Below are 14,484 nucleotides of genomic sequence, written 5' to 3'. Positions count from 1 at the left end.
GTTATAATTGAAATACAGTAAAATTTGATTTCTATTTAAATTTGACTTCTGAATTTTGAAAGAATATGAAGCTATCAGTATAAGGTGACTTCAGAATGTAATAGAATAGATTTATGTAGCTCTACTGAATATACTACAATATGTGAACAATTGAATGCATGGCTGGGTGGATTTGAGCTTCTCAAACACATGAAACCTGGAGATTTCAACTGGTTTTTACATGTAATGTTGTTTTATCACACAAAACATGTCCTCACTCAACAGAAACACAAAGCAAAGTCTCAGGAGACTAAAAGTGATGATGAAGACTTGGGTTTGGATGAACAACATGCAGAATCTAATGTCTCTGAATCTGATTGAAATAAATAAGTCCATGCATTAGTAAGTAACTAGTCATATGCCTTATGCCCTTGTTTAGTCAAAGATTTAGTGCTACAATTCTATTTGTCTGACCTAAAGAAGGAGATTCAGGGTCCAAAATTAATTAACCAGAAGTTCTAGTGTTCAATTTCTGTTGATTCCAGTTGGATTCCTGTCGATTCCGGCCGGAATCCTGTGGAATTCCAGGAATCCTACCAGAATTTCAGGAATGCTACTGGAATTCCAGGAATCCTACTGGAATTCCAGGAATCCTACTGGAATTCCAGGAATCCTACTGGAATTCCAGGAATCCTACTGGAATTCCAGGAATCCTACTGGAATTTCAGGAATCAGTGGAGGAATGGAAAGTATTGTGCCAGCCATACCACCACCAGGTTGAATGCAAAATTCAGCAGTGTGTCATGGTTTCTTGCAATTCAAGCATATGGTTTGCTTGGAATCCAAAGTGCATGAACCTCGGGCGACATGAGCTTCAGCCGGTACAGTTACAGTCTGAGTGGTAGCCATAGATCAAGCCTGTTGTTCATAGTCAAGACGGTCGACAATGTGAGCTGACGTATATGGCAGATGATAGACCAGTAACAATGGAATCACAGACAGCAGAAAGAAAGTCGTCAGCAGATAATGCTAGAAGCATAAGTACAATTATTTCACTCGATTTAAGGGACTGAATGTTAAATTCAGTAAATTGCGCCCATCAGCGGATTCCGTTTTTCGTGAGAAATCATTTCTTCCAAAGCCCTTCTACCCTGACTTCCACCCCTTTCATCTCGCCTGCATCTCTCTCGACCCTCTTGCAACCCCCTCTTTGTTGTGGCCAACCCAGGCGACGCACTCGGCACTAGGCCACGCGACGCGCTCAACAGTACCCCACGTACTCAACACTATGCCACGCGCTCAACTTGAACACTACGCCACGCACTCAACACTACGCAACGCGCTCGACATTACGTGACACGCTCGGCATTACGCGACGCGCTCAACACTATGCGATGCCGCGTGATATTTAGGACTCAATGCTCATGTGCCCCCCTCGAAGATCTCGTCAATCTTGGGAAATGGAAGGCTAGGTTTAGTTTTGAAACTTCTTTTTTGCCTCATAATATACATCTCATGTAAATATAATTACCTGCAATATCATGGGAATTACATGAATTTAAGGCCTAAATGACAGAACACAAACATTCAGCCAATGTGATATAGCAGAGGGTTAGGTCCCTGAGCCGAAAGACCCTTAAATCGGGTGCAGGGATAGGCCAGCTCATGGAAATACACCTTAAATTGAGCTGGTTGGCATCACGGGGTGTTAAATCCACTAAATTGAACTTGATTTAAGCTAAATCCATCCCACATAAGCAGTTATGCCGACTTATGTGTGCTTTTCTGACTTATTTTCAGTCTCTTGCAGCAAACCACCTTCCAAATATCTCTTTGAAGAGCAAAAAAAGGGGTGAACATGCAGTGGCAGGTCCACCAAAGAAACTCTGAAAGTTTTGTATATTTCCCAAGAATTTGGCAGCACCCAGGCCCCAATCAAGGATGTGATGTGAGGTCCATTTTGGACAAGGGCAGCATATTTGCCCAGGGAAAGTCAGTACTGGGAATTTTTTTGCATTTTCGGGTATAATAAATACAAAATGGTTGACCACAAGCGAAATTTTGGGAGGGGACGAATCAGTGGGACGAAGCGGCGGGGGAGGACGAGAAGAGGGAGGAGGACGCGACGCGCCAGGTCACGTGGTCACGTGCACCTTCCCCTTTCGGTTGCGATCCGGGAGATCCCGTTAAATCGGCCCACATAAGTATGCACAGGAAGCCTTCCGATGTAGGAGTGCCCATATCCCAGATATGACAGTTGAGATTGCATAAAATGAGAGTTGTTTTGGCGAATGGGATGGAAGACAAATAGCATACAGATAGAGCCTCATGTATGAGAGTAACTTGGGTCATTTGACCTGGTGTACATGGTGTTTCTTCAACGTGCTCCAGATATCCTCAGCCATTGAACAGCTTTCGATAAACTGGTGTTCAGACGAAGCACATTTCAAGAAGAGGAACGCCTGAATAGCAGCGTTGTTCAGCTTCCAATGGCGGTTCGTGCGAGATTTGTAATGAGGGTCAGGAGTAGGAAGGGAGCCATTGAGATATTGGTCAAGACCAGAAGAGAGCTGCAGAATGTGTACAACATGTCAGCTCCACAGTGCATAGTTGTTCATATTTTTGTTGAGAATCACCACGTCCCCCCAGCTAGATTCCTTGACACTCTGAATGGGAATGGAAGGATGGGAAGTGTCGCTAGCAAAGGGGGTGTTGGGCAAAGGAGATAACAAAGAGATTGGGCAAGGTGATGCAGGGTTGTCTGATGAAGGGTTGCCTACAGTCATTGTGAATCAAAAGATAATGTTGGTCAACAAGTACAGCAGGGTACCTAGAAACCAAATAGGCCCATAACCTGTTGGAAAAGGACTAGTATACCCTCAGCCGATATGGAAGAGCAACTGGATATCATTAGAAACCGTACCTATTATACCCTATGAGTAGTACTTGAGTCAGTCCAATGATATAGTAAAGGCAGGATCCGTTACTCACCTCAGCCAATATGGAAGAGCAACTGAGGGAAGGAATGAACCCCTGTACAGTATATATAGTAGCGGTTACATAACACGATCATCCTCGATCATGATCTTGGATGCAGACTTCAACATTACAATGTGGCTTCAATTCTACAAGTCCATACTTTTAGTTATTACCCCTAAACCCTGTTAAAGTACCCATTCTTAATGGTTATCTTGGCATAAGGGCCACAAATAAAAATTCTGGACTTGTAGATCACTTGGAATTTAAAGTCTAAGTAAAACACTCCTACAAATCATGTTCATATGTGCTGTGGTTAAAAAGTTATAGTCCAATCTCTCCAGAGTGCCAAATTTGGCAGGGAAAACAGGCTGATTGCGCATTTTTGGAGCAATAAATACAATTTTTACATGGAAAACCCTCTCAGTGGATTCATTCACTTAATTTCATCAAACCCATTGCAAAAAATATATTGAACTGGTGTTGTGGAAAGTACAAGCTCAATGTACAGTAGAAGTTCTCATAATGCATGACGCTGGGAAGGGCCAATTTCCGATGCATTATTAGATTTATGTCAGTGTAGATAGGTGTAACAAAATGTGACCGTGACATATTGTGTGACTCTAGTGTGACTCTCTGCTGGTTCAGCGATGTCTGCCTTGCCTTCACTGTCTCCACCCTCCTCAGTTGGATTTGGAACACCCTCAGGCTTTGAGAGAGGTCTAGAGAGGTCTCTTTGTCTTCATAATTGAGAGAGAGGCATTCCACCTTCTCACTTCAACTCACATATTCTGATGTCCTCCTCCTTCTTGTCATCAGACTCAAATTCCTTGAACATGTCTGAGACAAATACTTAACATATACTGACAGCAAAATTTCTAGCAAAAGATTGATTAGATAGCACTCAATCATGGTCTCCCCAAGATAAAGGACTTATCTCAAATTTTCTACAAAATAATCACTTAAATTATTGTCAGTGTTGCCTAATTAACCCCAAAATATTCTATCTCATACTGCATATTTGCCCTCAAAATGTTATGCATTATGCGATATGCGAAACCCAAGACTAACCAACATGGGAAGAGCCCAAATGTGATGCTTAATGAGAATTATGCATGCATAGATCATGCACTATGAGAACTTCTACTGTATCAAGAAATTGGCCATGTGACACTGTCACATGGCATGTCACTGGTTGTCACACTTAGCAGGGATTGCCCAACACCACTACTGTACTAATGCAACCAAGTCTTCACGTCATGCATCACATCGGAGAAAAAAAAAAAAAATTATTCACCTTAACTCAAAAGAAAAATTTTCGGCCATCTCGGCGAGAAAAAAAATCCAAATCGATGAAGAGTTGGTCGTATTTGTACAGTAATACTGCTAGTACTACATACTCATGTTGCATGTGGATAAGTTGAGAACCCTTTTTTCTGATCAAACAATGTCTGCTTGTATAGCTCATTCACGTCTTGTTTTGAGTCTTCAACTGTCCACGATGTTGGGTGTGCACGCCGCTAACGAGTCCTGAAGCTTGAAGCTTGAAGCCCAGTGGAAAGCCAGTCTGTTGAGATATAATGAGATGTGTTGAAATGTGATGTTGACAGTTGCCATCAAAGCTGTCAACCAGAACATACCCTGCCCAAAAAGTGAGAACATTTATGGTGAGGTTTGCACAAAATGTGGTCATATCTGCTGTGGTCGGGTGGCGCAAACTTTTAACCAATGTCATCAGATTTCAACACTTTGCACTGAATGCCCATCACTTTCTATTGTATCCTGGCTACACTGCTCTCAACTCATCTCAACACTTCTTCTCAGCATGCACAAATCAGTTTAAATATGCAAAATCATTCTATTAAATGTGCTGAGACCTGGTGGTATATGCTAAAGTAATGCTACCAAATATGTATATCCCCCTACGAAAAGCAGTACACAAATCTGCACTTACCATCATCCCATGCCTCTGTCACAAAGCAGGAAGCACACGTAAATCGGTCTTCACATCATCGTTGTCGCCCGTTGTTCACTGTCTTTGTGGTCATCCATCGTCGTTGTGGTCGTCCATCATCACCGCCACATCGCGTCGTCCATCGTCACCGCCACGTCGCGTCATCCATCCGTCACCATTGTCGTCGTGTTGTCATGTGGCTGTTCTCCTTTGTTGTCGTTATCGTCGTGTGTTGGTGTGTGTGCTGAGGTGGGTGTGGGTGGTTGATGACGGTAGTGGGCAGTGGTGGCCATAGGCGTTGTGGAGAGGCAGCGACCGGGGGGGAGTTGTCATGGAGGACATGGCACGCATGGTGGACGCTCACGATGCGAGGCAGCAGTCACGAAGGGTGGTGACGGTGATGGGAATGGTGATGGTGGTGGTGGGAGGGGTTTGTTTGGTTACGAGTTCCAGCTAACTGCATAACCGTAGACCATATCTAAATTTTACTTTGTGCGCCTTTATTTGTACAAACAACCGTATGCTCGCTACGTGAGTAGCGGGTTTTACCCTACGAGCCACCAAAGCTCTTGCGTGGGTAAGTTTAGCCATGTTTGGCGCCCTCTAAGTGACTCGTATGGACTCGAAGTTCAAATTGCATTGGCTGCGAGGAGCGAACCGCGCAAGCGGTTCGGCGACGAGCAGCCATGCCAGCTAATATTAAACAGATCATTTCCTTCTCCAATATAATATGCTCCTCGCAGCCATTAGACGGTCACATAAATGACCAACTGCCGCAAACAATTGTGGCGGGTGAGTCGATAACGCAAATATTATTTGAATTGGTCAATACATAATCGCCGTAGCGAGCTTTGCGCCCGTAGGCGCGCTGCAGTGGTTATTAGGTAGAACGCCCTTCCAAGTTGGCAAGTTCCAACTGCTCCACCCTTATGACGTGCGGGGCGGGATTGGAGCATTTGGAGCAACTACCGAAACGGTGCTAGAACTTGGAGCAATGGGCAGCGCGCGCGAATCGGCGTCATGGTTTACATAGCCACGGCCTAAAACGGATGTTTACGCACAGACAAAGGCGCAAAGTGAAATTTCAGATGTGGTCTACGATTATGCAGTTAGCTGTCAAGTTGGACCGAAAAGTATGAAAGTGTCGGAGCTTCAATGGACTTCAATGAATTTACGCAGCTGCAATCGACTGCAAGACATCTTACAATGTCAGGGACTTGGTAGATATTCCACCCTTGGCATGACGTTTGGACGTCACGTGAAACCTCTAAGGTCCATTCTTTGTCAATTGAGAATTGGCCTCTGAGGTCATAAGCACTCCTGGCACTCCCTGCTAAATCCTAAATGAGAAGGGCATCAGGTGGCAGATCTTAGTGCTAATACCAGTGGAAGTGTCTGCCAGTGCAAGTGCCTGTCAGTGCAAGTGCCTAGCACTTGCACTTATGATAGCTTATGCCAGTGATCACTCGCACTATTTCCGCGCGCCTGAATGTTACGATATGTTTTATCCCGTATTTTAGATGTTTCTTACTGACCATATGTCAAATGTACCAATTCTATTCGATGTATGTAGGAGTGGCAAAATATCCCACTCGATCTGAAAAGGCCTCGACTCCGTATTCGTAGGGCTCAGTCGGGCAGGGTTCAAAAACGTCCTGGGGCTGCTCCTTTGATGACCAATAGCGTCAAACTGGAGGGAACAACGTGAATCCAAGTGAGGGACTAGAGGGATGTGTCGAGTGGCACCACGTGTGGATGTTGGTTGTTGTGGGCGTGGTGGTGGTGCGGCGGGAGGCTGGACCATAAGGGCAGCTGCCGTTTGGTTGAAATCAATATTGATCCCCATGCGCCGGGGTGGGAGCGCGTCATTGACACCGATTGCAAGAAGAGGATTGTTGTCCGAGCTGTCTGTGCACTGCAGCAACCCGAAGTGAGCACCTTTGTTAATCGTAGTGCACCGATCTTGCTTGCAGATGTTGGAGTTTCCAGGTTAGGCGAGACCAGGATGAGGGGGGTCTGCGATAAGATGTCCATCATGTGGCGGGAGAGGAAGGGGACATGCGTGTTGTTGGCCTGGACCACCTACGCCTGATGGGATCGGAATGTCACCGAATGGGGTACAAAACCTGAAAATCGCGTTGGGACGGAATATAAAGGGGCGCATGGAGGTTGCTGTATCAATTGGGGCTTGAGCGAACAGAGAACCCGTGCCCGTGGTCCAGTGGAAGCAAATGGTGAGCCAAAATGCGTAAAAATGAATGGTGAATTCGTGCCTGTTGATGGGAACGATGACAGAGTAGAAACGAAACCCAGTAAGTACAGATGGAGAACGCGAGCCAGAGGTGCAAGCAAGGGGTGGGTAAGGCAGGAGGCGGGGGCGATGCGATTGAATTGTTTCCTTCCGTTTGTGTGTCGTGCTGACAGAGGGCGTAGAGCTGTGCGACTCAGTCCAATTCCCAGTGCTGGTTGCGCTGGCTTGCACGCCACCAGTTGCTAGCCTCTTCACGATACCCTTCGTTTCTCAACATGGACAGCGCGCGGCGTTGGCGCCAGAGCTGGGGTCGGGGAAGGGTGGGTACACTTGCTGCATCCTTGCGTAAGACGGGCTGGTGATGTGGGTGACGCAATCTCGGATGCTTGAGGCCGTTAACTTGTACATTTGTCGGGGCGAGGATTGTGATGAATGCTACGAAGAGATAAGTAAAAAGAAAAACAAATGAATATCGCAACAGTACCTTTGTAAGCTCAACAAAGTCCCTCGCAGCGTCGTACCCCCACACAAACGTATCAGCGCCCCCGTAGGTTCTCAGCATTGTCATCCTCTGAAGAATGAGGCATGGGATGATGTTGTCAGATGCGTGGAAGGGCTAATGAGGCATCAGGCAGAATTTGAAGGCACTGGGTAGAACATTGCGGGGGTGGATGGCTCTGTATGATGTGAGATGAAGCTTGGGGTGGCTGATGCAGCATGGACTTGGTGACCCCTGGACCTTGCAATATTGCCAAGGGGCCCGGCGGCTAGGCAAAGCACAACCGTGCTATCGTGAGGTTGGCAAGGGGTGGAGTGGTACCTGCAGTATGTGAGCTTCGTTGAGCATGAAGAGGGACAACGTTGAACGTTGACTTGTTCAACATTGGGTCACATGTCCATAAAATCGCATGAGGGAGTGTCCGGGCCGGTCCGCTTGGGAATAAAAAACATATAAATTGTGTAGCGCACTCAATTCCGGGTAGAATATTCCATCTTTCAACAAAAATGTACAGTGACCTTTCCGAAACATTTTGAGATAGGTAGTTCTTTAAAATGGAGGAAAAAAATAAAAGTCTGACTGTACCCAAGGGGTGAAGACGATTTCGTTTATAAACTAAGGATACCATTGACAAGTTATCGTCCGACTACCCTGCAAAGTACCGATCTCAATTTATGCAACGAATAATTTGATTCTTCCGACTAATTTACTAAATCTTCAAGTGTTTAGGTGGAGAAACGAGTGCCGTAGATTGGTTATCAAATCTACATTACAAAACATGGACTTTCAAAACCTGTCTCAACGTCTGTGCATCCATGCCTGGTGCAACGCTAACGTCAAGACCAAGGGGGCATGATTGAAATTTATGGCGGAGAGCGCGTCCAGTGGGATCGGCTACATTCCCAGACCCACACGACCCAACGCAAAAGAAGAGGAGACAAACGGACTCGGTATTGAACATGGTACCTTGTCACCCAGTCTTTGACTTTCGGTCTTGGCATCACCACTAAAAGATCATCAGCCGAGTCAACCAATACTGACAGTAAGGCATACGGTAATGGAGAGAACCACATGATACATCATGCCACCTACTCCACTCCGTAAGCGCACGAAAAGGCTTCCCCTGGTACATAGGGCGTCAAGATCCTATCCAACCAAGCACATAATGTCAGTCCGTTTACGTTGAACACCAAGAACAAACTCACGATGCTCCCCTCCCTACTGAACACCGACCCCACGTACCTCTCCAACTCCACCTTCTTCTGTGCAGCCTGAACGAGAGGCTCAACTGCCTCGCCAGCGGACCGTATAATCTCAACGACCTTCTGAAGGTCTGCCACAGACCTGGACAGTCATCTGAATCAGAATCTCGCACCGCCTTTGTCTCTCTCTCCAATCCATGTGTTTCCTGCTCCAACCGTCTAAACGCATTCCCCACCTTGATAAGCTGCTCAGTCGGCCAGCTCAAGAAACATACAAAGCCTCAAGAAGTCTCATTCAGTCATACTGCATCATCTGGTGAGTTCAATGAAGAGAGGCAATTAGGGAACCAACCTCGATGAACGCCCTAAACCTGGGGGTCACATCCGACATTCATGCTCGATCTTCCATTTCGCATATTTCGCATGGGTGTAAGTGGGGATGTACCCCATGCATGCTTCCCTAAACTCCCCGAAGAGTTAGAGATAAGGAGCAGAGATGGAGGAGATATTGAGGAGGGGCTGTTCCTTCTTCCGGGCTTCAGAGAGCCGAGAGAGGATGCTGGAGTGGTAGCCGAGAACTTGCTCATAATTCCCAAATGTGTTTTTGATGAATTGGTCGAGACGTGGTGGGGGAATGATTAGGGGGTTCGTGGTGCGCAGGGGTGTGATGTACATACAGCTGGTATGTAGTGGTAAGCACCTAGGAAAGAAACACGAAAAAAAACGCACGCCTTCAACGTTTCCAGGGCTTTGACCGAATTATTCACCCTCGCAGCCCTTTGAAACCTCTTCGACGGGCCTGCGCACAGTCTGAGTCTCACTGTCTCGTCCGCATTCGTTCTTCGTCCCCCCCTCCTTTTCGCCCCCCTCCCTCCGCTCTTCCTTCCGTCCCTAACTTGGCCTTTTCATCAGCTTCGATGATTGTCAGAGATTCCTCACGGAGCCCAAGGCGTTGGGATGGTAGGATGATGATGTAGCGGAAACCATCGGTGTGGGAATATAGCACAGGGCGCCAAGTGGGCGCTAAGTCGGACTTATGTCGGTTGTTAGCATGTGCGCCAAGTGGGCGCTAAGAACTTAGAGAAATATCTCGGTTGTTAGTAATAGGAGTGGCAGCCAGCGCGCTGACGCTTTTCAGTGACCGGCAAAAGGGAGCCCTCGCAGTGCCAAAGGATCTGAGATGGATGTCATCTATTTATAGTAGCGAGGACGCCGAGGAGTGCGTGGGCACTAGGCCTTGGGAGGCCAATTACTCATTGCCAAAGAATGGACCTTAGAAGGGGTCCTGTCACTAATCAGTGTCATGCCTTAGGTGAGATATTCATCAATGATTTTGATCAAATTTTGATGGGGTATTTTTGGACTACCAATTCAAGAGCATCTCAACACATTTTCCATTCTCACCCAATACCAGCATATCCTATCAGGCAGGCTTTTCACTGGGCTTGAAGGCTTGATCGTTGACGAACGAAGACGACGGCGACGGTGCATCAAGTGAGTAGGGAGAATCAAAACCCATCCAACACTACGAAATGTAATTCTCCAGAACTCCAACGCTTCGTCTTTGCTTTAACCCACCGCTGGCTCTTGGCCGGCTCTGATCTGGCGGCCACCCACCTTTTGCCGACATGTGCATATGATTTTTACTGCCATCATTACGTAATGGCCCATCGCTCGAGCAGCACCTCCACGCAAGCCCGGCAGAGATTGCGCATCAGATAATCCAACTGCTTGACCTTACGGTGGTTGCCTTGTGACCTTTTCCTTGGGATTTCCAAGGGGGTGATACAAGAGCAAAGTCTCACCGCGCCACACGATGGACCGTGACATATATATATAGGAAGCTCAGTACGACGATATTCTCTCCTTTCCAATAGGACTGGTCATGGTTTTCATCACCCCCGGAATTGACTTTCTTGGCCGTGGAGCGATATTTCTTAGCATCCCAACAGCTATCGTCGTTGGTCTGAACAAATATGTCGGTCTCGACCTCCCCCTTTGGATCCTGATAACAGGGACATTACTCTGCTTTCCAGCTCGCGCCACCATCCGTATTGTGGCGAACCAGATATTCAAGCGCCGTGAAGCGGCCAGGCTGGGAGTTCGTATCGTACCCGTCGCGCAAGGCAAATGGATCGGAAATTTTGACGTTCTGAGGACGATGAATGAGAAGTTTGAATTCGGGTATCCGGGTGCGTCCTCGACTTTGTCAGGAAGGTTCAGATGTTAATACAATTACGCCACCAGGTGATGGATTGGACGAACTTATCGAACAAAAAGGGCTCCTTGTCAATTTGCGCGTTCTCTGGTCTGATATGATACTCACCACTTCCCCGGAGCACATCAAGACTGTCCTGGCGACGGACTTTCACAATTACGTGAAGGGTCTGTCATGCGGAGACCTCTAAACCGCCCGACGAATATTAATATTTATCTATAGGTGAACGCTTCCACTATAACATGGGTGCCGTCCTCGGCACAGGGGTCTTTAATTCAGACGGTATCTACATTTCCTTCCTCGTAGTTCTCTGCTCACACTGCTGATCTCAGGCGAAATGTGGAAGTGCGTATGCGCCCGCGCTCCTTCCCCATCCGTAATTGAAATCTATCAAAGATTCCACCGCGCCATGACCCGCCCCGTCTTCACCCGCGACAAGATCAGCCACTTTGACCTCTTTGACAAGCACGTTGAACAAGCCGTATTCAAGATAAAACAACGTTTCCATGAAGGCTACGCCGTTGATTTTCAAGTAAGTACGCTTCATCCGTCGGGTAGATCTAAACCAACTTTGGGACTCTTAGGATTTAATGTCCCGGTTCACCCTCGACTCCGCCACCGAGTTTTTGTTTGGGAACTGTGTACATTCCCTTTCTTCTTCCATTCCCTATCCCCATACATCATACCTCTCTCATGCCAAGCCAGTACTTAGCGACGCAGCTGACGCGTTTGCGTCGGCCTTTCTAGCTGCTCAGGTGGTCATTTCTACCCGGGAGCGTCTTGGCTGGATCTGGCCCCTCTTCGAGATCTGGCAAGATAAATCCAAGGCGCCGATGAAGATTGTCAACGCGTTCATTGAACCGATCGTCAGAGAGGCTATTGAGAAACGGCGGAATACTCTCGCTTCAGGGGATGTGAAACTGGAGGACGAGAAGGGGGAGACACTGCTCGATCATTTGGTTAGCTTGACGTCTGATCCCGTGGTATTGAAGGATGAGACGTACGTTACTCTCTCAGAGCTGTTCAACGTTAGGTGAATTTTTCGGACAGATTAAACATCATGATTGCAGGCAGAGATACAACGGCAGCCACCCTCACTTTCATCATCTACTGCCTATCGGAACACCCTACAGTCCTGGCACGGTTGCGCTCGGAGATCCTGGCAAAAGTCGGAGCGTCTCGTCGGCCCGATTATGATGATATTAGGGAGATGAAGTACCTCCGTGCCGTTATCAATGGTATGTGTGGGCTGCCACTATGTCTCTGCACCCATCTAAATTTATATCTTTGGGCGCCAAAAGAAACTCTGCGGCTCTTCCCTATCGTGTACGTTACATAAATATACGGAAAGGTGTCACTGACGTTTTTTCTCTTGTTGTAGACCATTCAATGTCAGAGAAAGCATCGACGCCACTACCTGGCCATCAACCGACCCCAACGAGAAACCTTTCTATATTCCTGCTGGTACCAAGTACGCTTTCCAGGAACCATCTCTGAATTTTATTTGTTGAATTGTATCATGTAGGATTCTGTATTCCGTGTTCATGATGCATCGACGCCAAGATCTTTGGGGGCCAGACGGTACGCCCTTTGTCATTCCATTTTTTCACATCTCTAATCAAAGCAGCTGAACAATTCGATCCGGATCGATTCCTCGATGCCCGAGTCAATAAATACCTCATCAAGAACTCATTCATCTTCCTCCCTTTCAACGCCGGGCCGCGCATCTGTTTAGGTCAACAGGTGCATCCGTATCTTTCTCAAACGTTATTTGCTCGGACTAATTTCATTCGGGTCCACTTTGAAGTTCGCGTACAACGAAATGTCATTTATGCTCATTCGGCTCCTCCAATCCTTCCAATCCATTTCTCTCGACTTAGCTTCTGCTCCGCAGGACTCTCTCCCACCTAAGACCTGGATCAATTCGAAAGGGCGCAAAGCGACCGAGAAGGTATTTCCGAAGATGCATTTGACTATGTATGCCAATGTAAGTTGTCTTGAATGTTGATTTCACGAGGTTCCCCATTATCGGATAACAGGGCGGGTTGTGGGTCAAGATGCAAGAAGCTACTGGTGAACAATAATGCTAGATGTAAGTTGTATGTTGGGCTGGATTATCATATTGTATCATTAGTGCTAAGCTGAAGCCGAATTTGCAGCTCGTGCCGTCTCTATATGGACGCAAGGAGTGGATCTGGCATTTGATGGGTAATGTACAGATGTATACTTTATTTCGAGGGATGGAAACACAAGCAATTAGTCAGGTCCAACGTAGGGTACAACGACGACGCATCGAGAGCAAGAAGTGACGATACGAAGAATACGAACGGCAGCAGGAACGAATAACAAAGTCGCCTGGTTAAGGCGAGCAATTAAGTAAATCCGACGCTCAAGTAAAACCGTCGGACATATTGAGAATACTGTATTTGTGAAGGGACCGAAGGACTCGGAGGGCTATTATGGAGATGAAAGCCACTGTTTAAGCAGGCGAGGTAGCGGATTCAGTTTGTGGTTGAGTAGCTCGGCTAGCGGGGTCGACGGCGCGGGTCTCTGGGTAGGGGTTCGCGGGGGCTGCCGTGGTGGTAGTGGTGGCCGTGGTATTAGGATATGTACCCGTGTCTGAGCGACCATGCACGGGACCCATGAGGTCATGATGGTTCATGAACATATTGGCGATGCTGGCGGTGATGAGGAAGAGCAAAAGAATCCAGAGGATAAATGAGAAGGCTTTGATGGTTTCCAAAATCCCACAAAAGCGGTGGCTACCCCGGCAGAATTTGAGGTGCGGGAATTTATGCTGAAAAAAGCGTGAGCTTTTTTGAGGGGGAGAGATAAGGGAACGTACCACGAAGATTGCGGACCCGACGAGGAACATGACCCATAGAATCCACATGCAGACTTGCTCAAAGGCGTATGTTCCCAAACCGGCGACAGCGACACCGCCGATAATGAGTGCAGAACTAGTTTTTGAGGTTAGAGTGCTTGGTTGGCGTCAATAAATATTACATACAACCACAGCGATGCCAATATTGCGAGACAACTGGTCACCAAAAGTTCCACTACGATGGGATCTATAGAATCGCGCAGATTATTAATTGGATGTCGAGGAAAAGGGGATATTCATACCATAGAACGGCGTCTGTCTTGAAGTCAGCACATCCCCGCCGTGAAGGGTCTTCGTGTAATGGATCCGGTCAGCTGTCAACCCAAGCATGACGGACGAGCAACAAAACTAAACCACGCCGATAAGATGTAAATTACTAGGAAGCTATAAAACGACGATGCCTACGATGAAAACCCACAGAAAGGATCGCACAGGATGGATCGACATTGTTAGGTCGGAAAATAGCGGTGAGGATGTGGTTGGCGGTCGGAAGGAGGGTTGACTAGAAATGAATTGACCTT

General features: G+C 47.1%; 5 protein-coding genes across 5 annotated transcripts; 2 read left to right on the top strand and 3 right to left on the bottom strand.

The window, feature by feature from the left end:
- Positions 1-247: 247 nt before the first annotated feature.
- LACBIDRAFT_331817 (uncharacterized protein) lies at positions 248-1,391 on the top strand (the record flags this gene model as incomplete). Its single annotated transcript, XM_001886254.1, has 4 exons — positions 248-381; positions 525-775; positions 911-927; positions 1,248-1,391. The coding sequence occupies 4 exons, from the start codon at positions 248-250 to the stop codon at positions 1,389-1,391; spliced, it is 546 nt and encodes a 181-aa protein (XP_001886289.1).
- Positions 1,392-5,512: 4,121 nt separating this feature from the next.
- On the bottom strand, positions 5,513-7,820 carry LACBIDRAFT_331816 (uncharacterized protein; the record flags this gene model as incomplete). Its single annotated transcript, XM_001886172.1, has 9 exons — positions 5,513-5,602; positions 5,879-5,949; positions 5,971-6,004; positions 6,115-6,249; positions 6,441-6,824; positions 6,848-6,925; positions 6,996-7,409; positions 7,645-7,776; positions 7,809-7,820. The coding sequence occupies 9 exons, from the start codon at positions 7,818-7,820 to the stop codon at positions 5,513-5,515; spliced, it is 1,350 nt and encodes a 449-aa protein (XP_001886207.1).
- A 1,518-nt stretch (positions 7,821-9,338) lies between these two features.
- Positions 9,339-9,536, bottom strand: LACBIDRAFT_307651 (uncharacterized protein; the record flags this gene model as incomplete). Its single annotated transcript, XM_001886171.1, has 1 exon — positions 9,339-9,536. The coding sequence occupies one exon, from the start codon at positions 9,534-9,536 to the stop codon at positions 9,339-9,341; it is 198 nt and encodes a 65-aa protein (XP_001886206.1).
- Positions 9,537-10,746: 1,210 nt separating this feature from the next.
- LACBIDRAFT_185962 (CYP63 cytochrome P450 monooxygenase-like protein) lies at positions 10,747-13,379 on the top strand (the record flags this gene model as incomplete). The annotated part of the gene is made up of 16 exons (XM_001886253.1): positions 10,747-11,053; positions 11,109-11,246; positions 11,302-11,361; positions 11,412-11,424; positions 11,476-11,611; positions 11,664-11,720; positions 11,781-11,921; positions 11,964-12,079; positions 12,130-12,317; positions 12,381-12,405; positions 12,461-12,550; positions 12,605-12,660; positions 12,707-12,822; positions 12,887-13,066; positions 13,119-13,171; positions 13,239-13,379. 15 exons carry the CDS (start codon positions 10,747-10,749, stop codon positions 13,161-13,163), a joined length of 1,668 nt encoding a protein of 555 aa, XP_001886288.1. The 3' UTR covers positions 13,164-13,171; positions 13,239-13,379.
- A 179-nt stretch (positions 13,380-13,558) lies between these two features.
- LACBIDRAFT_307649 (uncharacterized protein) lies at positions 13,559-14,293 on the bottom strand (the record flags this gene model as incomplete). The annotated part of the gene is made up of 4 exons (XM_001886170.1): positions 13,559-13,876; positions 13,925-14,039; positions 14,090-14,150; positions 14,206-14,293. 4 exons carry the CDS (start codon positions 14,291-14,293, stop codon positions 13,559-13,561), a joined length of 582 nt encoding a protein of 193 aa, XP_001886205.1.
- Between the last annotated feature and the right edge of the window lie 191 nt (positions 14,294-14,484).

The sequence above is a fragment of the Laccaria bicolor genome, genomic scaffold (assembly GCF_000143565.1).
Source record: "Laccaria bicolor S238N-H82 LACBIscaffold_36 genomic scaffold, whole genome shotgun sequence".
Taxonomy (NCBI): domain Eukaryota; kingdom Fungi; phylum Basidiomycota; class Agaricomycetes; order Agaricales; family Hydnangiaceae; genus Laccaria; species Laccaria bicolor.
Note: the sequence above shows the minus strand (reverse complement) of the source record. Positions and strands in the feature narration are given on the sequence as shown.